At 31.2% G+C, this 24591-nt stretch overlaps 1 protein-coding gene across 10 annotated transcripts in view; it reads left to right on the top strand.

Moving 5' to 3' along the window:
* The window catches only part of dysc (whirlin protein dyschronic), a 120044-nt gene that overhangs the window by 51623 nt on the left and 43830 nt on the right, over positions 1–24591 (top strand). For 7 of the 10 annotated variants that reach the window (XM_087414990.1, XM_087414988.1, XM_011061513.2 and 4 more), the window contains exons 5-11: positions 1275–1598; positions 2171–2403; positions 3265–3568; positions 4452–4511; positions 10921–11075; positions 21460–21541; positions 22758–22865. In XM_087414990.1, coding sequence (XP_087271116.1) covers positions 1275–1598; positions 2171–2403; positions 3265–3568; positions 4452–4511; positions 10921–11075; positions 21460–21541; positions 22758–22865 — 1266 coding nt within the window. The remainder of the gene's footprint in view (positions 1–1274; positions 1599–2170; positions 2404–3264; positions 3569–4451; positions 4512–10920; positions 11076–21459; positions 21542–22757; positions 22866–24591) is intronic. The other 3 variants (XM_087414995.1, XM_087414997.1, XM_087414992.1) reach the window with 2 other exon arrangements.

Raw genomic sequence — 24591 nt, 5'->3', positions numbered from 1 at the left:
TGCGCAAGAAATTAATCTTAAAACGTTGAGCCTTTGTTTATTATTTCCAAATTTCTTCGTGTTGTTGAAAATATAACTCTGTTCTTATAAAAATTAATTTGTATTTGTGCACACATATTTTTAAATGTCATCATACTTTTATTCTTTGATAGATGAAAAATATACAGAGATAAATTGTATAAGGAAATTATAATTCATTTGCACAAAATTTTTCCCAATAATTTTCTTAAAAAATTGTATAGCTGACGAATGTTTGCCATGTGATATTTTATTTGCTGTTAATTAATGTAGAAAATACCACTCAAAATGTAAAATTATATGAGAATTTGTCAAATAGTACGATATTTCAATTTCTCTCTGCGCCTTTTATAAAATGTAATAGATGTATTTTTTAACAAAATGAATAATTATGGAAAAATTAAATTTTTTTATATTGTATTTGAAAACAATACAAAAAGTTTGGCGGCGATTTAGAACCTGGACCAAAAATTACTTCAAAAAATAGACGCTTTTTTTTATAAAAAAAAAGATAAAATAAAAAAATGTTCATTTAAATTACGAAATTATATTGTTAAATATAAATATTGATTTTATCTTGAACTGTTTCATGTATTATATATGTATAACATTCATTTTTAACAATAATAATAATGGCTTTTAATTGAATAGAGAATAAAATACAGATTTCCATACGGAAAGTTTAGATTAAAAATTGAGTTTTTTGCAGAAATTATATGTCTTTAAAAATTTTAATATTCTTGACACGTTCCTAAAAATTTAAATATGAAATTATAATTGCAAAACGCAATGAATAAACATAGAACTACGAATTAATATTATCAGTAGAAAAATTTTAAAAACCTCAAAATTTCTAGTTATTATTCTTAAAAAATGTAATTTAAAGAACATTATTAATACCTATTTCTTATTTTAATTATCAAAGTACTCAACCGTAGAGGTTTATACGCAAATAACGGTAAAAGATATCGATTAATTACACTGATAAAAAAATGATTGCAATAAACATGTTATCAATTTAAATTATAATCATTTTCGACCAACATATTTTTTAATAGAACTATAAATATATATATAGTTATAAATACTAAACATTTATTTCTCTCAGTATAAATTTCCGCCGCAGAGAATTTATATCTCAAGACTGCTCAAAGAAACTCTCGTGCAGACTTCCCGCCCCTTCAATCATCCCTTAATAAAAATTCATCCCCTGACTCTTTCATGTTACGCGATATTGTTCTTCGCGTTCACAACAGATGCTGAAGTCCTGCAGGACTCTGAGCATGACGGTGCGAGGACCCGCCTTGGACCCCCGCTGTCGGGGCGGTCACCCTGTATGGTCGTCGTCGGGTCGTCCACAGTCCTGCAGTTGGATGGACCGCCAAGGTCGTCCGGCGTCTCCACCGCCTCCTCATCCACCCCGCGATTCCCGCTACGGACCGAGGACGCGGAAAGTCGAGCTGTGCATCGAACCCGGCCAATCTCTAGGCCTGATGATCCGTGGCGGCCTCGAATATGGCCTCGGAATCTACGTGACGGGCGTCGACAAGGACAGCGTCGCCGATCGCGCCGGGCTCCTCGTGAGAATCACGCTTTTCTGTTAGATCTCAAGTTTTTACGACAGTTTCCCAAGAAATACACGCGACTAACTTAACGTTTTTAAGTGCAATTTTTAACAAAAGTATATTTTATTGAATGTACTACACTGTTAAATATCAAAGAAATGCCTCAACCCTTTAAATTAAATTAATAAAATATTTTGTTATTTTTATTGGTGTCAAAATGTAATCAATTTCTGTAATTGAATCGCTTAGTTTCAAAGTAAACAATGTCCATATTAACGTATGCGTTTAATAAATAATAAACTAAATTTTAATGAATACATTTCTTGAATTTAAATTCCATTGTTTTAGTGAAATTAAAATAATATATTGAGTAGAACCTGTAGAAATGATTAAAAATAACTCAAACTGAGTATAATTTGACTGATGAATATCTGTTATAATGCGCATACTATTTATTTTATTCATTTAATTTATAGCATTATAATTAATATTAACTTTCGATACTGCTCTATTTTACTTATACCTTTTAATTTTCTCATTTATGACTCAAGTTCTAATATGAGATGCAATATCCCGAATGATCACAGGTGGGCGATCAGATTATTGAAGTGAATGGGCAGAATTTCGAGGAGGCGACGCATGATGAGGCTGTTCAGATACTGAAGACCAACAAGAGGATGAACCTGCTGATACGTGATGTCGGCAAAGTGCCCCATTCGTGTACCACCAGCCAGCCTATAGTAATTCCGACCGCCCGATATCCCGAGCACGATCCTTTACTTCTGGAAAGTCCCGGGAATCATCGTCCGCCCAGTCCCGCGTAAGTCAAAAACGTTTTTATAAAAAAAAAATTTCAAATAATAAAGCTTAAATCAAAATAAATTTTAAATATAATCTCTGTCATATACATATATATATTAGGTGTTGGAATTAATTCGTAGCGTTTTACAAGTGATGGGAAGTACTTTCATTAATGTATTTTTTAATGCTCATGTGAAATAAATAACATTCTTTCATTAAAAATGCTACGAATTAATTCCAACACCTAATAATATATATATATAATATATATATATAATATATATATTTTTAGGTATATATTGTCTGGATATTATCTTTCATTAATTATATATTTAAAATTTACATCATATTTATATGGACAGAAAAATTAAAACGTATAGAATTAAAAATTTATGAAAAATTTACTTGGCATGAGTCTCTTGATAAATCTTAAATCCTCACATAAATTCTGTTTCAAATGTCAATATTAATTCGTTATGTAAAAATCTGAATTAAATAACGTCAATGAAATCAATAATTAAACTTGTATAATAATATAAGAATAATATTTGCTGATCATAATTAATTAAATCGTGAATATTGAAAGAAGCCAGCTTAATTAAAATCAATACATCGCCACGTGTTTTCCGGACAAAATTCATGTAAATCATATTTTCAATTTAAATTTCGATATAATCCATAAACGATGTTCAGTAACTACTAAAAAATTAATTGGCTTACCATAAATACATTTTAAAGTAAGATGAAAATGTTGAATATTCTAAGCCAAATGCCGCTATGAGTTTATTTGTAAATCATCCCTCGACCTCGTGGTCGTTTAACAATTATTTTTATTTAACGCCGTGCAATTTAATTGTCGATCAATTTTTCGAAAATCAAGGAGCAGCACGAACGAATGGAGACACCGGAGTGGCGTTCACACCGTTTCGGCAGCCACCGCCGCCATGGTGGAGGAGAAGGCGCGGGTCGTCCTCGCTAGAAGCGAACGAGCCGCGCTCTCTCAGCTTTTGGCGGATTACAGGACGAGAAGGCTGACGATAGAGGAATTGATCGTCAGCCTGAGCGATCTGTTGAATACCCACGAGAAACTGACGCTGTTGACGGAGCTTAGGGAGTTGGTTGACAACAAGGACAGAGCGGCCTTCGACGATCTCGTTTACCGACCCCGAATAGCAATGGCCAGGGTAAGTGATCCTTAACTAAAATGATTTTAATCCTTAAGAGAATACTCAGAGAATATGGATTATATGCGGAAACTCAAATCATATGAAATATTCAATAAGAATTGTTAAGTTAGAACACGTGCCCAGAATTTTCAACGAAATATTTCTAATTCTAACACTGGTACAAAAAAAAATTGAATTAATAATAATGAAATATAAAACTTTATGAGAAATGTATTTAGGATGTATACAATGAGGTTTCAATTATTAAGGAGCGATAAAAGAATTGTATAATTAAATTGGAGGTGAAACTTGCGAATTTAGTTTTAGAGAAAAGAATAAATAGACAAGTTCTCATTTAAATATTATTTACTACTACATTTAAAATGTAAAAAATTAATTTGTAATACAAAATTTATTAAAATATAAATTGATTTTTGTCTAAATTTATATTAATTAAAGTATAAATTGATTTTTGTCTGTAATAGAAAGACATCCGAAAATTTCGATTTTGCGATAATTTCGTGACTTCTTTAGAAGTAATGTGCTATTTTCTGATCTAATTATCTCGAGGACAGGATTATTTTAAGAATTATTTTAAGGACTTTTGTACCAGTTTTTAACTTTTTTCCGATTTTAGTATAAAGTCAACTTCTAATTTTGCGTCCACTTTAATTCTGTAAAAGGATTTTTATTAATTCCGTTCAGTCAATTCAGAGATTTTTATACGACTGTAATGTCGATAATTTGGTCATTCCAGTATCCTCTTAATCCGAACGGCGGTTTACGACTGTTGTACCATTTCATCGGAACGTAAATCGCGCGATTAAGAGGTGATCTTGAAAGAAAGCCGAAAGTGGCAAGTGACAATTTTTAAAATAGTGCTTCATATTTTCATTTCCAGAGAAAAGGCGACCGCGCACACTCGGACCTGATAGTGACTCCCTCGCTCCACGATCTTCCGGTGAGTCAGTCTCTCTTCTTCTATATTCTATTCATATCCCTCGAGCTTACATAGAACGCAAACTCGTAACATATACATACACATATACGTATACACATATATAATTACATATATAATACATCACACGCATAAATTCCCGGATTACACCGCGCGTTGTGCGCATTGTTACTCACGTACAGGCACACGTACACGTTTTCTGTCAACTCTTGTCTCTACGAGGATGATGTATGGAACCGAGTACTTTTTCTCCTCTCTCTCTCTTTTTCCTCACTTGCTGTTCTGTGGATCTCTTGCTCACCCTAATTGCCGAGACACTCAAAATCGCTTTTGCGTGCTCGCCCTTTGTCGATGGACTCCGCGGGGAAAGCAACGGGGAAATATTCCCCGAAAGTTCCTCGTCGCACGAGCGCGTTCCTAATCGACAAATTGCGGCCGTTGGAAAATTATTGTCTACCCGAGAACGAGCGAAATTATTCGGACAAAAGGAACCAATGTCAGGAGAAATGTCCTACAGCGATTAATAATTCAAACAAAAGCGCTATAATTTATATAATCAACGAAAATAGCTCGAAATAATTACTGCGACAAAAAGTAGAACTTGTATAGTAAATTATTGTATCAAAATTTCAAAAGTAATGTTTCATAGTTAACTAGACTTGTTATTATCATAAACAATAAAAATTGATGATTGTTGAAATAATATAGATTCATGTTTTCGTAAGAGCTCTCAAAGTAATTATAATAACACAAATTTTTATTTTTATAAAATTAAGTATAATACTGATGATACTGAAATACTAGAGTATATTTAATATTTAATTAGATATTATATTTAATATCAGCTTAAAAATTGATAAACTGTTCAAATGATATAGATTCATACTTTTGTACATGATCTCAAAATAATTACTATGTGCGAAAGAAAATAAATCTATCTTACTGTATTAATCTTAAACAATAACGATATTTAGATACCAAATTAAAGTTATTTAAGTAAGTATATTTGATATTTAGTAAATATTAAATATAATAATATAACAAACTCAACATTTTAATATTTTTTGTAAATTAAATATATTTTGTACTTCAAAAAACATTTAATATTTAGTATATGAACATTAAATATAATTTAATATACCTCTTATTATTATTGCTATAGTAAATACTATACTAAATTAGTATAAATACTAAATATTAATATTAATATACTTTAATATTTATATCGTAATACCAAATTAATATGTAATACTAAAGTTCGTAGAGTTCATAAAATTAATACAAATAAATATAGCTTAATATTTAAGTATCATCGTGTTACATCTAAATTATATACATATAAATATTGTACGCAACAAAAATAATTTGGGTGCAAAAGCAAGAAAGACTTTCAACATGAAAGTAGAAATCACTAGGTAAATCAATGCAAGCGATAAATATGGGAACGGACATTCGGAAATCGAATTGTCGCTCGTTATCGGTGATCGGCACAGATGCGACCGACGGTCGAAACAGGATGGAAATTCGTGAATATCAATTAAATATTGATTGGAGAGGTGCGAGGAAATGGAGAACGCCACGCACACAGGAAGGATGCTCTTAGGAAGAACGAAGGATCCCTCAGCGGAGAATCCGCGATCCTCCCGGAGGCCGTTTCGCGAAAGAATCCTTTGCGCCGCTCTCTCGTTCGAGAGAGAGAAAGAGAGAGAGAAAGAAAGGGAGGTGCGCAATATCGATCGATCGCCATTATGATCGATCCTGTTTCGTTTGATCGTTCCGGTCTATCGTTATCTTCTCCTCGAACAAAGCATGACTCGTCTTTTAGGAAAATGACTTGCAGCCTCTTCGTCTCTTTCTCTCTACACATCTCTCTCTCTCTCTCTCTCTCTCTCTCTCTCTCTCTCTCTCTCTTTCTCTCTCTCTCTCTCTCTCTCTCTCTCTCTCTCTCCTCTCTCTCCTTCCGCGCTGAGAACAACAGCTGCCTGATGATGAACAAAACTCGCTCTCTGGTACAAGGAAATATCGGGGTCCGTCGAGCAAATGACGTGTCCCAAGCGCGGCGAACAATTTCTGCCATATTTCTACCGCGCAGATAACGTTTAATGGTCTCTTCTAACGTTATACGTCATACGCGAATATGTACGAAGCCTGTACGGTTTGAAAGCCACACCTTTGAATTTGTTCCATCAAATGAAAAAAGCACGTACCTACGCTAGTTTCGAAAACTGGCGCTAAATTTAACACATCATGAAAAATTAAGAGATAAATCATGTGACTTTTGAAGAACATCCATCTGTCGACTTTTCGTCTTTCTCTTTCATTCAAGCGTTCTGTTTGGTTTTTTAGAAGCAAACGCTTTGTGTCCATTTACATATTTCTAGCGCCATAGTTGCTTACGTCAATACAATAGGATTAGTCGTAGCAAATTAATTAGTAATTCATTATTATTAATTACGCTGTTTGTTTAACCGACACGAGGGTTATTGGAACGAATTTTGTTCGTCCAAGCGCAGCTTTTTCCTCGGCGTGTCTTTTTCTTTCTATTACTTTCTCTAGAATTACGCTATAAATATTCTCTTCTTCTACTTTTCACACCTCTTCTTCTTCTTCTTCTTATTCTTATATTGACTCTTAGTCACGCTACTGCTATTACTATTATTTATAATCTTGCTTATATATGCTGCAGCGCTACTTTGCTCCCTGTGATTAGTCCGTGCTTGCCGGCAATTCGGAGAATCGATTCTTTTGTATTGAATTTTTTTGAGACATGCCTATTTTCATTCCTATTTATTCTTCTACAGACATTATAAAAAAAAAAAGGAAAAATATTTAATTCATTATATTTGATTCGAAGGAATCGATGGCGAGTAATTGAGGGCAAAGTATCGGGTGTCACTTTATAATTACGTTGCATAATTATAATTAGACAGAATGTAATTTATATTATGACACGTAAATTATATATATATTTAATTATATATATGACGTATAAATTATGTAAATGTAAAATTCTACATATACATAATGCTATATCGTGTAATTTATAGGTAAATTTAAAAGTATCAAATTTTCTAAGGACGTATTTCCATCGATCAAACATTTAAAAAAGTTCATAAATATGCGTCTAGAAACGTTTTAGAGACAAACAGAACTTTATTATGTTTAATAATATTAAACAATTAATGGAACGAGTAATGAAAAATTTATTATAACAGAAATTTATCAAATCTTCAAATTCTTCAAATATAATCTGCCATCATAACTTTCAACCTTACACAAATGCAAATATTATTAAAAAGGTTGGAAAACCTTTAATAATTTTAAAATTAAATTAGTTTCTAATGTTTAATATCTAAAAATGTTTAAATGTTTATTATTTGTTCCATTAACTATTTAATATTGTTAATCAATAATATTCTTCCTACCTCAAAAATTAAGCGTTTCCAGAGACTTACATTCATATAAACTTTCTTTAATGTTCAGTCGATGGGAAATACGTCTCTAGATTATTTAACGCACATTAATTTAGACCGTATTTGTTTTATTTGAAATTGACACACATTGACACGTGTTGTCAATTTCTAATATAATTATAATTATGCTATAAAAAACGTTATTGTATTTCTGTGAACGCCGCTCTCTTTACCGCAATTAAAATAATGATATATAATTAAGAATTTTCACATAGCGAGAAAATGTTGCGCTCTTGCGCATACATTTTCTCCCTTCTTATCGTTAGTTGAATACAATTTGTTAGATGCCTGCCGCTAACAGACAAGTAGAAAGCTGCTGTGCTCGCCACACACCATCTTCCTCCCACCTTCTTTCTCACTAAAAAACAACATTATGAGACCCGAGACGCTCGTTCCGTTTCGCGGTTTCCGCGCGAGCTGAACGAAAATCGAGCGAACTGCAAAGCATTCCGTTTTCCGCGGGAAAATCGCAGAAAACATGACTGCCTCGCGCGAGTACGAAATCAAAGCGAATTTTTTGCCCGCGAGAATTCCGTTCGAGTGGAAAAATCGAACCGATGAATCGACGCTCGATTCACGACGCTGTCGATCGGCAGAGGCGTAAATGAGCTGTAGATCATTCCGGCCTCTCGGCTTGATCTTGAAGAGGCGATGCCTCGGTAGAGCGTCGTAAATCAAGTGTCAGCTGCACGCGCGGAGACAAATGTTGCCGACAGAACGATGTGCGACACGTCGATCGATGATGAATTGTTGTACAATTGCTAATTTCGCTGGTGCTTGAGCTGCCAATTGCTGCCAGATCAGATGGGTCCGAGTTAATCGATACTCACCGAGGTTAACGAGCCGCGTGAAACCTAAATACGTCTATTAAATGCGCGATTTAATTGAGAGAAAAATGTTTGATATTTGTGACAACAATTGCATGATAAAATAATTATAATTAGGAGCTCTATTTTTGTTATTACTGCTATAATGTTAGTAATAATAATTACATTTATAATTCTGTATACAAAAAAAATAGTTTTTTGGCCCCAAAAATTACATATAATATTGTAGTCGTTTTTAAAATCATCTATATATTTTTTGTGTATAGAATTATAAATATAATTATTATTATATTGTAGTGATAATTATAAAAATGCCTCGTTTTATAGTAATCTATAAAACCGGCTCCTATCGTGATTATTTTATCACGTAATTATAGTCACGCAAACATTTTTCTTTCTCTCAGGACATTTACTTTTTCGAGAAAACAAAAGAATCGAAACGAAAAGAAATTTATTATATATTATTATCAGTCATTTTTATCACATATTATTTAATTAGAATTTTACGTAATTATTTCGACAACTAAATATATCGCCACATTGATAGAAAAGTGACATCTCAAAATTAGCAATTTTGAAATATATTTTTTAAATTCTAATTAGAACAACATTTTAGAATAGTCAGTATACGTGACTTCATTTTCTTTCCATGTTTACTTCTAATTATAATGCATTTTAAAATTACATCATAAGTTTTCAAAATTCGAACACTGTAACTCTAGTTAACTCTAGTAAATTCCATCCCTTATTAAAGTTGTGATACTTTTCTATGTTATATGTTTAAAAACGTACTAATATTTGGAGAAGTGTCGCATTTATAATTTTGACATTTAAAAATATTTTTAATTAAAACATTTTATTTTTTAAATATACAGAATAACGTTACAACTTAAAGTAAAATTTATTTCTATAAATAAAAACCCAATTAAAATACAATTATTAAAAAAAAAATAGTATAACTTCAAATAAGACAATATTTTTATTTTATGATCATTTTAGCACCGACGACATTCATTCACGGTAACTAAAAAATGTCTTTTTTATAAGCAATCATTACAAGAAATGACAAATGACACTTCTGCTCTATAGTATATCTAGTAAATTGGAAGAGTTACGAAAAAAGATGTGTCGTTTTTTTTAAGAAAAAAAGTCTTCAAGTCATTTTCTTTCATTATCTCAATAATACTCATTTTTCACTCGTGTCACTTTTCTATTAATGTGGCAAATATATTAAGTATTATTTTATATTTTTTAATTAGGATGCCAATTATTTTATTTGTAATTGGTACGTAAATTTTAGTATCATTTCATTCTTACTATTTTCATTATCGTCAGTAATTTTTAATTTTCATCACGCGTAAAATTAATGAAAATTTTATCATTATTCCAATACCAACAAAAATACATCACTTATTATTTTAACAATTTCATTTTGTAATTATATTTTATTTAATTATATTATATTTTACTTTCACATATCTTTATTTACTTTAATTAAGCTAGTAAAAATGTCTCTCGATCTCTTATCTCTTAAACTTTAAATAAACTTATTTAGTTTCGACCAATTTTTTTCTTATTTGAAATTACTATATGGAAAGAATGGTTTTGTTAAAATATTTAATTTAGCTGGATACAGATCTGAAAATAATTCTATTAGATCATCAAGATCATTACGTAGGAATCTCAAGCAATATTGCAAAAAGTTTTGACATTCTAGTAATTAGTTAGAACGTCCTACATAACTATTTTAATAGTCCAAACGAAATTTATCAAATCTATCTAGCTAACTTTTCATATACATACTTCAACAAAACCGTTCTCTCCGTATAATTAATCGCTGTAGAAGTTACGAAAAGATATCTATACCTGAGAATAAAAATAACAACGTCATTCGTCAACGTCGGTATAATAAATATTTGCGAACACGTGCGAGATAAGGAACGGCCCGCAGGGATATTTCTTATATCATCTCACCGGTGAAATCGCCGATGAAATCATCGATCGGCCGATCGCCCCTCGTTCGAGGAAAGGAAATGAGAGAGAGCACTCTCTTTTCACGCGCGGTAACGGAAAGGGCGCACGGCATGACATAGGACATCTGATTTCCCGCAGAGGGGTGTGCCCGGTGGTTGTTGCCGTCCGGGACGACTGGTGGACGTCGAGGGAGATCCCCTAGGAGTGACGGGCCCTCTTCTACCGCGGGATAGCCAGGAGTATAGGTCGCCGAGCGAGGACAGCGGTCTCGGGGCCGACATGCCCAGGACCAGGTCGACCGCATGAATCTCTTCAGTGCAAAAGGATCGCGAGTCGCCATTTTGAACGGCATAATTTGCACATCACGCGTCAGGAAAAATCGCGCAATTGTTACCCAGTAAACAGCAACTAAAAGTAACGTCAATGTTACAATTCCACACTGAACAATGTAAATGTAGCATAACACGTGTGTTACATAATACTTATGTTATTAAAGGATCTATTCTGTAACTGTGTTATAGTATCGTGTACAAAACTTGCGTAATGACACTGTAACGCTGTAGTTATAGTCGTTAAGAGTTACAGAATAGGTCCCTTAGTGAGAAATTATAACATTGTGTTCAGCAGACAAAGTAGTTTTGCAACTGTTTAAGATTTTTTAATATGGCTGGTTTAAACATTTTTTTTCCGTTCCTGTGAGAGGAACGAAAGATAAGATTATAATCATATTAAAAGAGTTTATAACAAAATAGAGTTCTACAAAACCAGAGATTCATTATAGAACAATGTAGTCTGATCAGCTATCTAAAGAGGCTAAAAAATATAGGTTGACAGGCTATTATAAACAAGGAAAAAATGATGATTATATGATTTAGATAGCCAATCAGTATATATAATATTGGAAACAAAATGACAGCTGCGACTAACTTAACTGACTCAATATAACATTTCTGGCTTTCTAAGACTCTACTACAAAGCTGTTTTTTCTATTAAACGCAGCCATTAATGTTACGTTACTTTTAGTTGATGTTTGCTGAGTAAGAAAAGATGCTTGGTAAAAGGAATCGTTAAAGTGACTTCGATCAATACTGAAGAAATGACAAGATGAGAAATGCTGGTCCAAAATGGCGACAGTAATCCTTTTGGCGTTGACTTTTACCACTCTCCCATCGATACAGCTATTATTGCGATAAGTTCACCCCTCAACTCCCTTTTGCCTCAGCCGCTTGAGTTTGTTGTGTAGACACATGAAGAACTAGTTAGCGAGGAATATACTGACTTACTGGCGATCGCTTTCATCTAAGTAGCAAGTTTGTATAGCGCGACTGCTTATAGGGTGTCTATCAGCATTGTTGCCTTTCAAATTGTAATAGATTTATTATAGAAAAAACAAAAACCGAAACTTCAATGTTGCATCGAGTTAAATTATCTTCTCACGTAAACTCAAAATTTCAAGCTTTCAAAAATATTTTCTTTTGATATTAAAAATATCTGAGGTAATTTAAAAAAATGTGTAATTGTCATATTAATTTTATTTTGTAATTTATTACTAATAGAAAGAGGATAAATGGCGCGTTCACTATATTGTTAATTAAACAATAAATTCATATCGTAATTAATAGGAACTCGTAGTTACATTATATGGGACACGCTGTATAGCGAGCGATAATTTACTTTCGAGGTACGAGAAGGTCACGCGGCATTTCTGCGTGACACTCGAACACAATTGACTAGTAACTAATTATATCCTGTCGCTGCGCAAAAGAATAGAATTCGCGAAGATCGCAGGTGGGCCCAAAAAATCCTCCCTTTCTGGGGCGAGGGGGAGGGGGAGGGAATGGCTTCTCTTAAGTAGAAGTAATGGTGTTTCTCTGTAGGATACACGCAGTACATCGATATTTCATTTACTGCCACGTTTGTCTCTCCCCCTCCCCTTCCCCCATTCCTTCTAAGAACCTTGATACTCAGATCCCTCTCTTCAGTATCCTCAAACTAGTAATCGAGAACCCAGGTATGTAAACAGACAGAGTTAGACGTGTACAGGACGCTTCGGTTGCAACAGTTCAATGCACCTACCTTCACCGCTGCAATCTGGCCGACGAGATGGCTCTTACCTTCGCCGTTCTAACAAAGTCAGAAGCGATAACACGTTGCTACGCATCTATCGATTGATTTTTACGTTCTTGGGAATCGAGAAAAATCGTAACTGCGTGAACTCTAATTTTGTTGAAGTAGAGTAGTTTCATCAATCCGTTTCGATCTATGTCTTATCGTAACAATGCCGTAAAATTCATTGAAACGTTTCTCATTCATTATCATTAAAGATTAATCACATCAGCTATTCTACAGTTCCATTCTATCGGAACTCAATTATATGATTTTATCTCAGTATACATATATTTTTTAAAACTTTAATCAATACATGAAGAAGGTAATTATTGAATTAACAGCTTTAATCAAGCAGTCTAATTAAAAGTAATCTTCCTACTTCAATAACAGTAAAAAAATGCATTAAATTTTAATAGTTTGAATAATATTAACTTAACATTTATTTACGGTAAATTAACGTTTCCTAATTGAAAATGATAATTAAATTAAATCAATAGTTCTTATACAAAATAAGCGCATATATATTTACACTTAACAAATATTCAACTAATGTTACATTTTTTTCTCAATAAAACATTTTATTAAAACAAAAGTATACCGTATTTGTTTTATTAATACCGTTATTAAATAAACAAGATTATTTTAAATTATACTGGTGTCGCTATAATGCCGTTAATGTCATTTTTTCATCGTAATATTTTAAACATCGTTAGGCTCGAAGGGTTTAACAAGTTTGACGTCATGAGACGGACTTGTCCTTTTGTGTCTTTTTTCCCCTGAGTTCATTTAGTTTCACTCATATAATTATCACGATTAAATTTATAAAGTGCATATAATTCAGTTTCAGACCTTTAATTGCTCGTGTGACATTATAGAGGTAACAAATATTCTATGAGCTCGGGAGAAACTCTATATAATCAGCATTTTGAAGGTGACGGCTCGTGCCGGCAATAGAATGAAATTTGCTTTGTCGAGCTTTGCTGAAATCTGTGGGACGAGTGCGAAGGGCGAATCGCCGCAAAAGGTGATCTTTTCCACGTGGCGACGCGTGGGAGGGAAATCGATAATCGAGGTGGATTTACTCGGCAGAGCGAGTACACGACAGTTTTCACTATTCTACATTTCCATTCGCGCGACACGCTCGGCACGCCCGCGATCAGTGACAAACACTTTCGATTTCACGGTATAAAATGATTGTTGCGCCCACGTGCGTGGAAATATTTCATTCCGCGACTAATCGTTAGATGACGCAAGATAATTTTATTATTATTTTACCGTTCATTTTTAGTACAAACGCAGCTGTGAAATATTAATTAAAAAATTTTATTTTAATATTAATTAAAAAATTTTATTGCAGATTTTTTGCATTCAACATTATTACTAAAAGAGAGCTAATATTTAGTATTATTATTATCAAAATATAAGCGGGATTAAAATGATACGCGAGAATGGAAAAGATCTTAATTGCGCTAATAAAATATTATTAATAATATTTAAACTTTTATGTTGATAATATATATATATATATATATATATATATATATATATAATAAAATTTTCTTGGTTTTTTATTTAATCACATTATTTTGGAAGATAAAATATTTATTAATGCAGTTCTGTAAAATATTAATTAAGAAACTTTAATTGTGTAGATTTTTTTATGTTTAACAATTATTATTAGAAGAGAGCTAATATTTAGCGATATTGTTATTTAAAAAATACAAGCGAAATTAAAATCATTCGCAAAGATGAAAAAAATTTTAATTACGATAATAAAATATTTAAACTTCTCTGTTAATATTCTTTAAATAATAATAAAAGAGATTTTTATTTAATCACACTATTATTTCAAATATTAACGCAATTTTGTAAAATATTAATTAAGAAATTTTTTGTAGACTATTTATGTTCAACAATTACTATTACAAGAGATCGATTACTTATTTATTAGCAACATTATTATTATCAAAATGCAAATGGAATTAAAATTATTCGCAAAGGTGAAAAAACTTTAATTGCGCTAATAATATTTTTAAATTTCCATATTAATAATATATGTACATACAATAAAATTTTGATTTTCTTATTTAATCACATTATTATTATTATACAAGGTCAAACATTAATGCAATTCTGTGAAATATTAATTTTTTAGAAGATTTTTTACGTTCAATAATTATTATTAGAAAAAAGTTAATATTTATTAGCATCATTATTAATGTAAGCGAAATTAAAATAATTCGCAAGAGTGAAAAAAGATCCCAATTCCGTTAATAAAGTATTCAAGCTTTCATACTAATAATAATAAAACCTCGGTTCTTCATTCCGATGACATTATTATTATAGAATAGTTGAATATTAGCGTAATCACGATTAATATAAGATGAATTGAAATTTAGCGCAACGCTGCTCATCTGTCTATTTCTATCCATGCATCTGTCCATCAGCAAGTAAATCATAAAATAAAAGTGAAAATATAATCGTTAGAAAATATTTTAATAAAATCTTCCTCAAAATTAATATATTAGGTGTTGGAATTAATTCGTAGCGTTTTACAAGTGATGGGAAATACTTTCATTAATGTATTTTTTAATGCTCATGTGAAATAAATAACATTCTTTCATTTAAAAACGCTACGAATTAATTCCAACACCTAATATAATAGGAAAAAAGTATTCATTAATATAATCATTAGGATACAAATGGAGGATTTAAAAAAATTTATAACAGATATTTTGTTTGAAGATCGATATCAGTAGAGAAAACTATTTTAAAATAATACTATTTGTATTGGATAAATTATTATTTGAATAATAAATTTAATAAAAAGTGCGTAAGAATCTCTCGGATTTTCAAGAAATATAAAATAATTTTTTCTTATAGAAGAGCTGCTACTTTTCTAAATTCTTTAGAGTGGAACCTCGCTATAAAAAGTGAGTCAATTTTGAAAAATAGCGGCTTAATTTTCAATCTTTAAGAATGAGATTCATTCTAAAAATTTTAAAAAAGCTCTTTTCCACTTCAATATTAACATGTAATTACAAACTATTATTCAGTCTAAAATCAGGTTTAAAAACATTGTATATTTTCTTATCGACCGTTATCGAACAAATGAGAAAAGAACTCCCAAGAAACAAAACAGACCTTTCAATTGCGATTTTCTGCTATACTGTGCTGAATTCACGATGACTTTCTCTAGGAATGTATACTGTATATGCACGGAATTCACGTTGAGTCGCGAATATGAAAGTAAATTTTGCGAGATCGATAGCGAGTGCGAATACAACAGTCAGCGAGATATGGAAGAACTCGATGCGCTTTGCTTTGATAGCTTTCACGTCGCTCGTCCCAGCGGGAACAGAACGGATGGACGGACGGACGAATGGACGAGCGAAAACGTTCCGCTTTTGAATCCTCTCCGAGTACCCGTGATTTCAATATACCTTTGCGCCTTTGTCTGCCGATCTAATTTCCACCTCGAATTCTCTATCTTTTGTTGCACGGGACCAGCCGACATCGAACTTTCTTTCCTAGACCTAGGAAAACCGTTCCCCGATACAGAGAAAGGATTTTGCATTTCGCCGCGTTACATCAAAAGAGATTTGCATTTTCTCTCATATATTTTACATGAAAATGGGAATTCTTTGTTAATAGAATTTTTTAGTTATAGGCATTGAAATTTTTCAAAGCAACAATGAAAGTTTTAATTAAGTCCAATATATATATAAAATCTGTATTACTTTTAAAGCTTCAGTTTAATATCTGTATATAATAATATATAATATCCCTAGGCATATTAGCTAGAATTTTTATAAATACATGATTTATTTTTGATTAACTGTGTTTATTTAAATCATCTCATTTCTAAAAGCTTTTTCGCTTCAGTTATAGAACTGTGAAAAATTTCATAAATGCCTTGGCAATAAGTTTAAAACACGCCTACAAATTGACATAATCATTCGATATCTAATGAAAAATAAATTAGAAAGCATAAATTAAGATTCTTATTAATATCAAATTATTAATATTTTTATAAGAACGCTTATTAGCATCGATATTATTAAATTGTTTGACAGTTTAATGTGTATTACTATTCTAGTTTTATTCATGATTGCGTTTCAAGATTAAAAAAGATTTTGACGTGCGATTTGTAGAATTTGTATAAATTTATATACTCTCAATATACACATATGAAATATTAAAACACGATGATCCGCTTTAACTAAAAGTAGAATTTTTTTACTTAATCAGATTTATCCTCATCAATCCAATTATTCCAATTTCGTATTAGAATTAAAAAACAATTTTGTTAAAAAATAATATTTATTTCGATAATAATTTTAATATTTTATTAATCCTCCTTTTGCCTTCATGACTATCTTTTTTCACGAAAATACAATAAATTAAGGATGTTTTGGACTTATATAGCCAAAGCTGTAGAAACCCCATTTGTAAAAATATTGATGTTTATTTTAAATAATTTAAATCTTAAGTTGGAAACATCTTTAATATAAATATACGTTTGCAGAATTAATTATACGTTAATATTCTCATCATACCGTGGTGTACAAATTAACTTATTAAATTTTTTTAATTTTTACATTTTACAAGAATAAATTAATGATTTTAATAAATCGAGAACATGAAATTAATTCGACATAGAAAACAATTCATTTTTTTCTCTAATTATAAAATCATATAACTTTATATTTCCCTCGTACAGCTTTGTTTTATAAATTCAAAACAAAAAATAAAAATAATAAATTAATTTTCCCGTATTTAGTTTAAAAACTGTTTACTAAAGTACAGCATACACACTCCATGTATAGCACAGTAACGCCTGTAAAGAGCTCAGAAAGCGTTTATGCAGGTAAAGTCTGCAATGAGATTTCAAAGCGTAAAACTTGAGCTTTAAGCCTTAAGCTTTAAGAAATTGACCAATCATCGATTCTCCTTACATTTGACTGTAGTCAATTTCTTATGGCTTAAAGCTTAAGCTTAAGTTTTACGCCTTAATCTCATTTTAGACATACGTGCTTTCTGAGCACTTCGCAGGTGCTGCTGTACTACGTGAGAGCTAATATTAGTAATTAACATTATTTAATATTACAATTAAATAACATTGATCTAAGTCATACTATTTAATTGTGCTGATATTATTTTCAACCTCAAATTTATTGAGCGGCGCGTTAATTCTTACAATTAGTGCCGAGTAGAAACGATCTCCGTGGCGCAGTTTTAAACGAGTCGGGGGCAGCGACGAGGAGAGCCCTTGAAATTTTCACACCGCCGTACTTTCTTAGGTCGTATCCCGGGTAACAGAATGAAACAAATTCGAGCTTCGGCAGTTGCCAGTACCGTAATCGCTTCGGTAACGAAATGTTCGTCGCGAAACGCGAGCTTTCGCGAGAGTCCCGCACCGACGTGCTTTCGCGGTCCCATCCGCGAGAATAAATAAAAAATCCACGGACATATTTCGTCGCTAATCTCGGCTCTAAAAATAAGTGACCTATTTTATGTTTTTACGGTCTTCCCTCATCGCAGGAATTAGAGAATTTAGATTAATCTCGTGATTAAATGTGCTCGCGAATTTAGTTAATGCGCAATTTCGGTAATTCGCTTTTTGCTTTAGAATGATTGACGCAAAGATCGATTAATTTTGCAAAAAAAAGTCGTAATTACATTGAAATTACGTTGATTAATTTGTAATATAAACGGAACGCGTCAATTTGCTTTTTTTCCATGGAGAAAGAAAATTGCGCACTGTAAAAACAGGAAACTCTAATGGCGTGAAAATGAAAATTGACTGCGTCTGTGGAGATAATGATAGTGATTAAGGGAAAATTGATTGCGAACGGGGAGAAATTCTTCCTGTCGATGCCACCTGCGATCTGAAATTGCTCGTCTTGAAATATCCGCAGTGAGGACTCCTATATCGATGATGACGCGATCTATGTTAATCGCAGCTGTAGAAATCGCTCATGTGATCGGTGTCTTGTAATCTCATGTGCTCCATATTGCTTTCCAACTTTTCCGGGTGAGAATCCGTGCAGTTTCTCATCTCATGCAGCCTTCAGTCACCTCGAAAGTGTAATAAATGCTCGTCATCAGCAGATCATCCCAATCATCCGTCGAAAGATCTCTCGCTTCTCAAAACCGACTGTTCATGTAGTTCTACTCCCGGGTACGATCGCACGAATCTGGACATTTGTCCGAATTTATTTAAATAAATATGTATAGAGATGTGTACAGGACATTTCTTAAACACTGTCCAATATTTTAGGAATTGAACAAATACAATGAAAAGAAAAGAGTATAGGCTAGTAAGAATCAACATAGATGTTAAAATAATGTAATGTACAAATATATTCGAAGTGTGTAGATAATATAAAAATTACTGAGACGCAATTTGGAGGTTTCGGTTCATATTTAGGCTAGAGATCCTTTAATAGAGTCTGACCAAGAATTTTGTCAAAACAAGATTGAGAAAAAAAAAGTATGAATAGTGTATTTTTTTAGATCTATTTTATTCTAATTAATACTATCTTATTCATGTTACTGTACTGAAGTTAACAAAAACGATAGTTAATCAATCAAAAATTTGTCATCTTATAGCCAGACTCTGTTATAAAGTCGTCAATTTGGGCTTTAGCATCCAGTTACTTGCAACTGGATGCTAGATTGAGACAATTTTAATCTATATTATAATTATGAGACTTCCGATTGAATTTTCATACTATAAATGAGTCTAAACATGAGCAAAAACATACACAAATTTTGCTTTTCAGTAACTTTTGTTTTACTTTAAATATATTAATTCGCATAACTCTTCATTAATCCAAACTTTTTTCTTTTTACTATTGTTTAATTTCAAGAGACTAATTTATTAAATTGTTTAATTTTAGAAGTAAATTTTTTAGGTTATTTTATGAAGAAGATTCATATGATATCACATGTCTTAAGCTTTTCGAAGATATACACAGAAAAATATTTCGCTGCTGAAAAAAGTGATTATTCAGTTTTTTTCTTTTAAGTATCTTTTAAGTATTATATTCTATTTAATAAAATATATTTTCTTGATGATAATTTTAAATATTGTAGAACATATTTATAACAAATTTTAGAAAAATTCGTTATTATGTACTTATAAATTCATTTTCATAAAGAATATTATAAAATTTTATTTATATTATTGTAATTTATTAACTTTGATTGAAGCATTAAACTTATTAGGATTTATAGAATATACTTTAAATAAATTTGAGTTTTTTATTATCGTGTTTTCTTAAGGAAGCATTTTAAAGTTGATGGTCAAAATTAATCATTTTTTTAAATTTTTATTGTTTCTGATGTTAAAAATTTTCTAAAGTAGTTTATTAAAGCTTTTTCGTAAGTTTTTTTTTCATTTGAGAGCTGTTAAGATAAAATGATAATTTTATATAAAATTTTTTAAATATTTGACTTTTGGGATATACTCATACAAATTTTCCTTTATAAAATAATTTAAAAAAATTAACTCTTAAAATATTCGATAGTACTTAAGAAACATCCTGTATTTTGGTACAAGATACATCTTATTAAAATTAAAAAGACAAAAAAGTAAATTGGATTAAAAATCCATGGATTCAAAGACTAAATCGGATGAAAAATCAAACAAGAATACATTACGAGTCAGGTTTTCACGTTAACATTTTTGTAACAAACGTTCTAAATATACAAAACAAATGTTTCCATCAGACCATTCTCAGTACTAATTATAGACACAATGTCTCTCAAATATCAGTTAAAAATACAATCCAAATTGGTAGATTAATATTAAAGAAATATTTACAACATTGACTTCTAATATTAATAGAACCTATTTGTGTTTTTAACTGACATTTGATATTGATTTTATAATAAACTTTAAAGATGACTTGAAAGATCAAAAGTATTTATTTTGTATATTTAAAATATTTGTTACATAAATTTTAATATTAAAATGTAGCTTAACTTGTAGCCTGTTATAGTTTTCATTTAATTAAAATTACTTAGATCGAAATTATATCTAATGTTTCAAATATACGGAATCCTATAGTCTTTGAGTGATCAATCTGCTCGTTGCGAACTAAATTTATATCCAATATTCTACTCCGAAAATAGAACTACGTAATACTCGGAGCTGCGCCTATTGAATTTAAGCGATATCGCCTGCCATAGTATTTGCTTTCATTAGAAAACTAGAGATTATATTTGAGACGAAGGGTAGGTTGGTATGTGATGGAATCACTTCGGATTACCGTTTGATATCTTCTCGAATAAAAGGTGCAAAGCACCTTTCGAAATTAGCTGTTAATCTTCAACGCTCGCAATTGTTAAATCGGCTCCGAAATTCGCAAAATCTCGCGAATCTCGTTTACTTCCGCTCGATTACCTCCCCTTTGTTTCCGATCGGGACGATTGATCTCCATCTGACGACGAATCGTCCCGACGACGCCGATAGGGCTAATAAGACGAGGCGCGCGATTTGATAAGAGCGGCCGCGGAACGGGGTGGGTGGTTCTGAAATGGAAATTTTGCCAATTGCAGAGTGAGCTGCAGAAGGGCGCAACAGCACCAAGTGACGACCTCCGACCTCGCCCTCTCCAATGATGACGAGTGCGACAATCAGGTACTGCGGGCGTATCCTTTTCGAACCGTCGCGCCGCAGTGATCCTTCGCCACGCAGCGAGTCTTACAATCAATTAAAGTCAAAGTCGGATAAAATGAAAGTTGAAAATGGATGTTTAAAAATAACGTTGAATAAATTTTGATCACATTTTGTTTTTTAACAAGTAATAGGTGTTTCTTGTAGGGCTTTTTACTCTGATAAAGAATATGCTTTTCAAAAATTTCGTTACCCTTGAATTTTTAGAAATTTTGCTTTGAATTTTTTGTATATAATAACACAAATTCATAATATATACATATGTTATCTGTAAAACATTTAAATCTTTTTTACAACATATGAAAGTAAATATGACGGCATTTATATGACGAAGTCCCTCTTATTATTTATGTATCATTTTCAGTGATGTATGTAAATAATAAAATTATTGGCAATATTTAATAAGAGAAATCTGTTTTTTGTTTCTCAACATCTAAATAGTGATTCTTTTTATATTTTATTTCATAAAGTAAAAGAAGTTGTGAGTTGTTTAAATGTAGAGTATTTTCAAAAATTTATGTGTTTTAGAATATATGAAAATAAATGTGATAAAGCTCTTATTGTTTATATGCAATTTTAAGTGACATATATATAAATACATAAATAATGAAATTATTGGCAACATTTAATAAACAAATTACGATAATTTATAAGAATTTATAAGAAAAACAAAGCCCTTGTTTTTTTCTGGAAAATTTATGGAACTTCATTAATTTTTTTATTTTTTATTTTAGCAGCTAAAAACATAAGAAAATAGATGTTGAGAAATCATGTAAATCAGATAATTAGGAGGATTAAAGTACCGTCGCGTGAATTTTAGAAATTAGCGTAACACTAAAACACATCATAAAATTCCTACACAATTTTTTAACTGGAATTTTAATTTCCAAAAACATTAATCTTGTTTAATCTTAATTTTGCTTTTATTCATACAAATTATGAAGCGTAGAACAAAGAGCTGCCGCGCTCTCTTGCCTGTGAAAAATTATGATAGGAATACCGTACGGGTGAAAGAGTTCGAAGGGATACACCTAGAAAGCCGCTAAAGTCGGATATCGCGATTCTTTATCCCCGATGAAAATTTGTGTCACCAGTATCGTCGTAAAAAAAAAAAGAAAAAGATATTGAAAGCTTTCTCGCGATCAATCAGGATGAAACACGGTCGTGTCCTTTTTTCCAGGATTACGATGACGAGATCGAGAACGGACGGGGTCGTAGACACAGTTCCCCAGGTGGCTCGCGGGGTAACCCCAGGGATTATGGCCATCACTTGCACCCGGACAATTTGGTGAGTCGATCAGCACAAATTCGATCATCGGACACGGCACTTTGAGACACCCTCTATATTCTCTCCAATGCTATTGAAATACTCCGATCACGTCCGAAAGTGAGAGAATTTACTGATGCGCAACTCAATTCCTTTGATGTTGATTTAAATTAATTGATTTTTATTTTAATGTAAAACTCGAGACGCAAATTCAATGAAGGAGATTTCGATTTAAATTCGAGTGATAAATTTAGTAGAGTATTTAAGTCTCAATCTATTATAGTTTATATCATAAGATTTTTTTGAATTTAAAAATTTATATGTCGGACTATAACAAAGTATATTAACTTTTGTAATTACATTTTTTAATACTATATTACATCATGTAATTATATTTTCAATTATATTATATTCTTAATAATACAATCAAATTGCTTCATTCTTGAAATGTAAATATTTATTGTTTGATATTTTAATTGAAAAAACTAGAAGATATTCGATTATTATTTGCCTTATAAGGTCGGTTTATTTTTAATGGCTAAGGATTTTCGTTTCGAAATAGATTTATTGTAATAGCTTTACCGTAGAATAACAAGACAAACGAATTAGACACTCTTTAAAGCGTATAATCTTCTAATTCTAGAATAGGCGATCCTTTTATAGAAGTAGACAAGCGATCGTGTGACAGTCTCTCAGGGAGAAAAGTTTTAGAAATTCAAATTTCGTCACTATAGTTTGCATCCGATGTATTTAATACACGTTGCGAGTTGTGATCCCGTTACAAGAATAATTACACAAACAAAGATTGCTGTTTACAGTACAGACTTAAGTATCGCGTGCTGCAGGCAACAGGTAAATCTCAAACGCTTACTTACTTTATGCAAATTACACTTTAAAATGTTACATCGTGGGAAGTATATAACAAAAACAATTTTATTAAACACTAGACACAAAATATTTTAATTAATTATACATACATAATTTTTAAAAGAATATTTATTTAATATAAATAAAATATTAATTTGTATAAAAGATATCTATTAATAATTTATATATACATATATATATATATATATCAGTCTTCCCTTTTGCATTTTTAAGTTTATTAACCCCTTATTATTATCAGATAATATTATTTTAATTATTAAATCATATTATGTGTGTTTTATATTAATATCAGATCTGTATTTATTATTTTTCTTACATGAATAAAAATGTAACTTATTTAATTTCTCTCTAATATCTTTGCTAACGAGTAGTGCTAAGAGTTGTAAACGAAAGTACGTGCGAAATCGAATTTTTGCTGGGCGGCCTCATTTAAATTCGTATATAACGCTCGAGCAACGTTGCGCGATAATTTCACCGTTTAATTTGTGCACGCTTGTTATTCACATACAGTTATTTACGTGCAATACATACACGCAGCATCACTTTAGAGCGAATTTATGAGTAAATGGAACAAAGATAAAAAAAAGGATTGCGTCGAATCAAATTTTTTTTTGAAAAAAAAAAGATTTAAAGAAAATAAAATATTCTAATTAATTGTGCATTAAAAGAATATTCAATTAATATGTATAAAATGTATATGCATAAAAATTGATGATTATTAATAAATTAGAGAACCGGAACTAATTATACTTTTCTAATTATACTTTTATTATTAAACTAACTTGTTATTAATTTATTATTGCGTTTTAATTACCGCATTCGATTCATATTTCTATATGAATATCGCATTTCGAATACT

Source organism: Acromyrmex echinatior, chromosome 17, assembly GCF_024713525.1.
Source record: "Acromyrmex echinatior isolate Ae372 chromosome 17, ASM2471352v2, whole genome shotgun sequence".
NCBI classification, from domain to species: Eukaryota; Metazoa; Arthropoda; class Insecta; order Hymenoptera; family Formicidae; genus Acromyrmex; species Acromyrmex echinatior.
The sequence above is the reverse complement of the archived record's forward strand: the minus strand, read 5'-3'. Positions and strand labels throughout refer to the sequence as shown.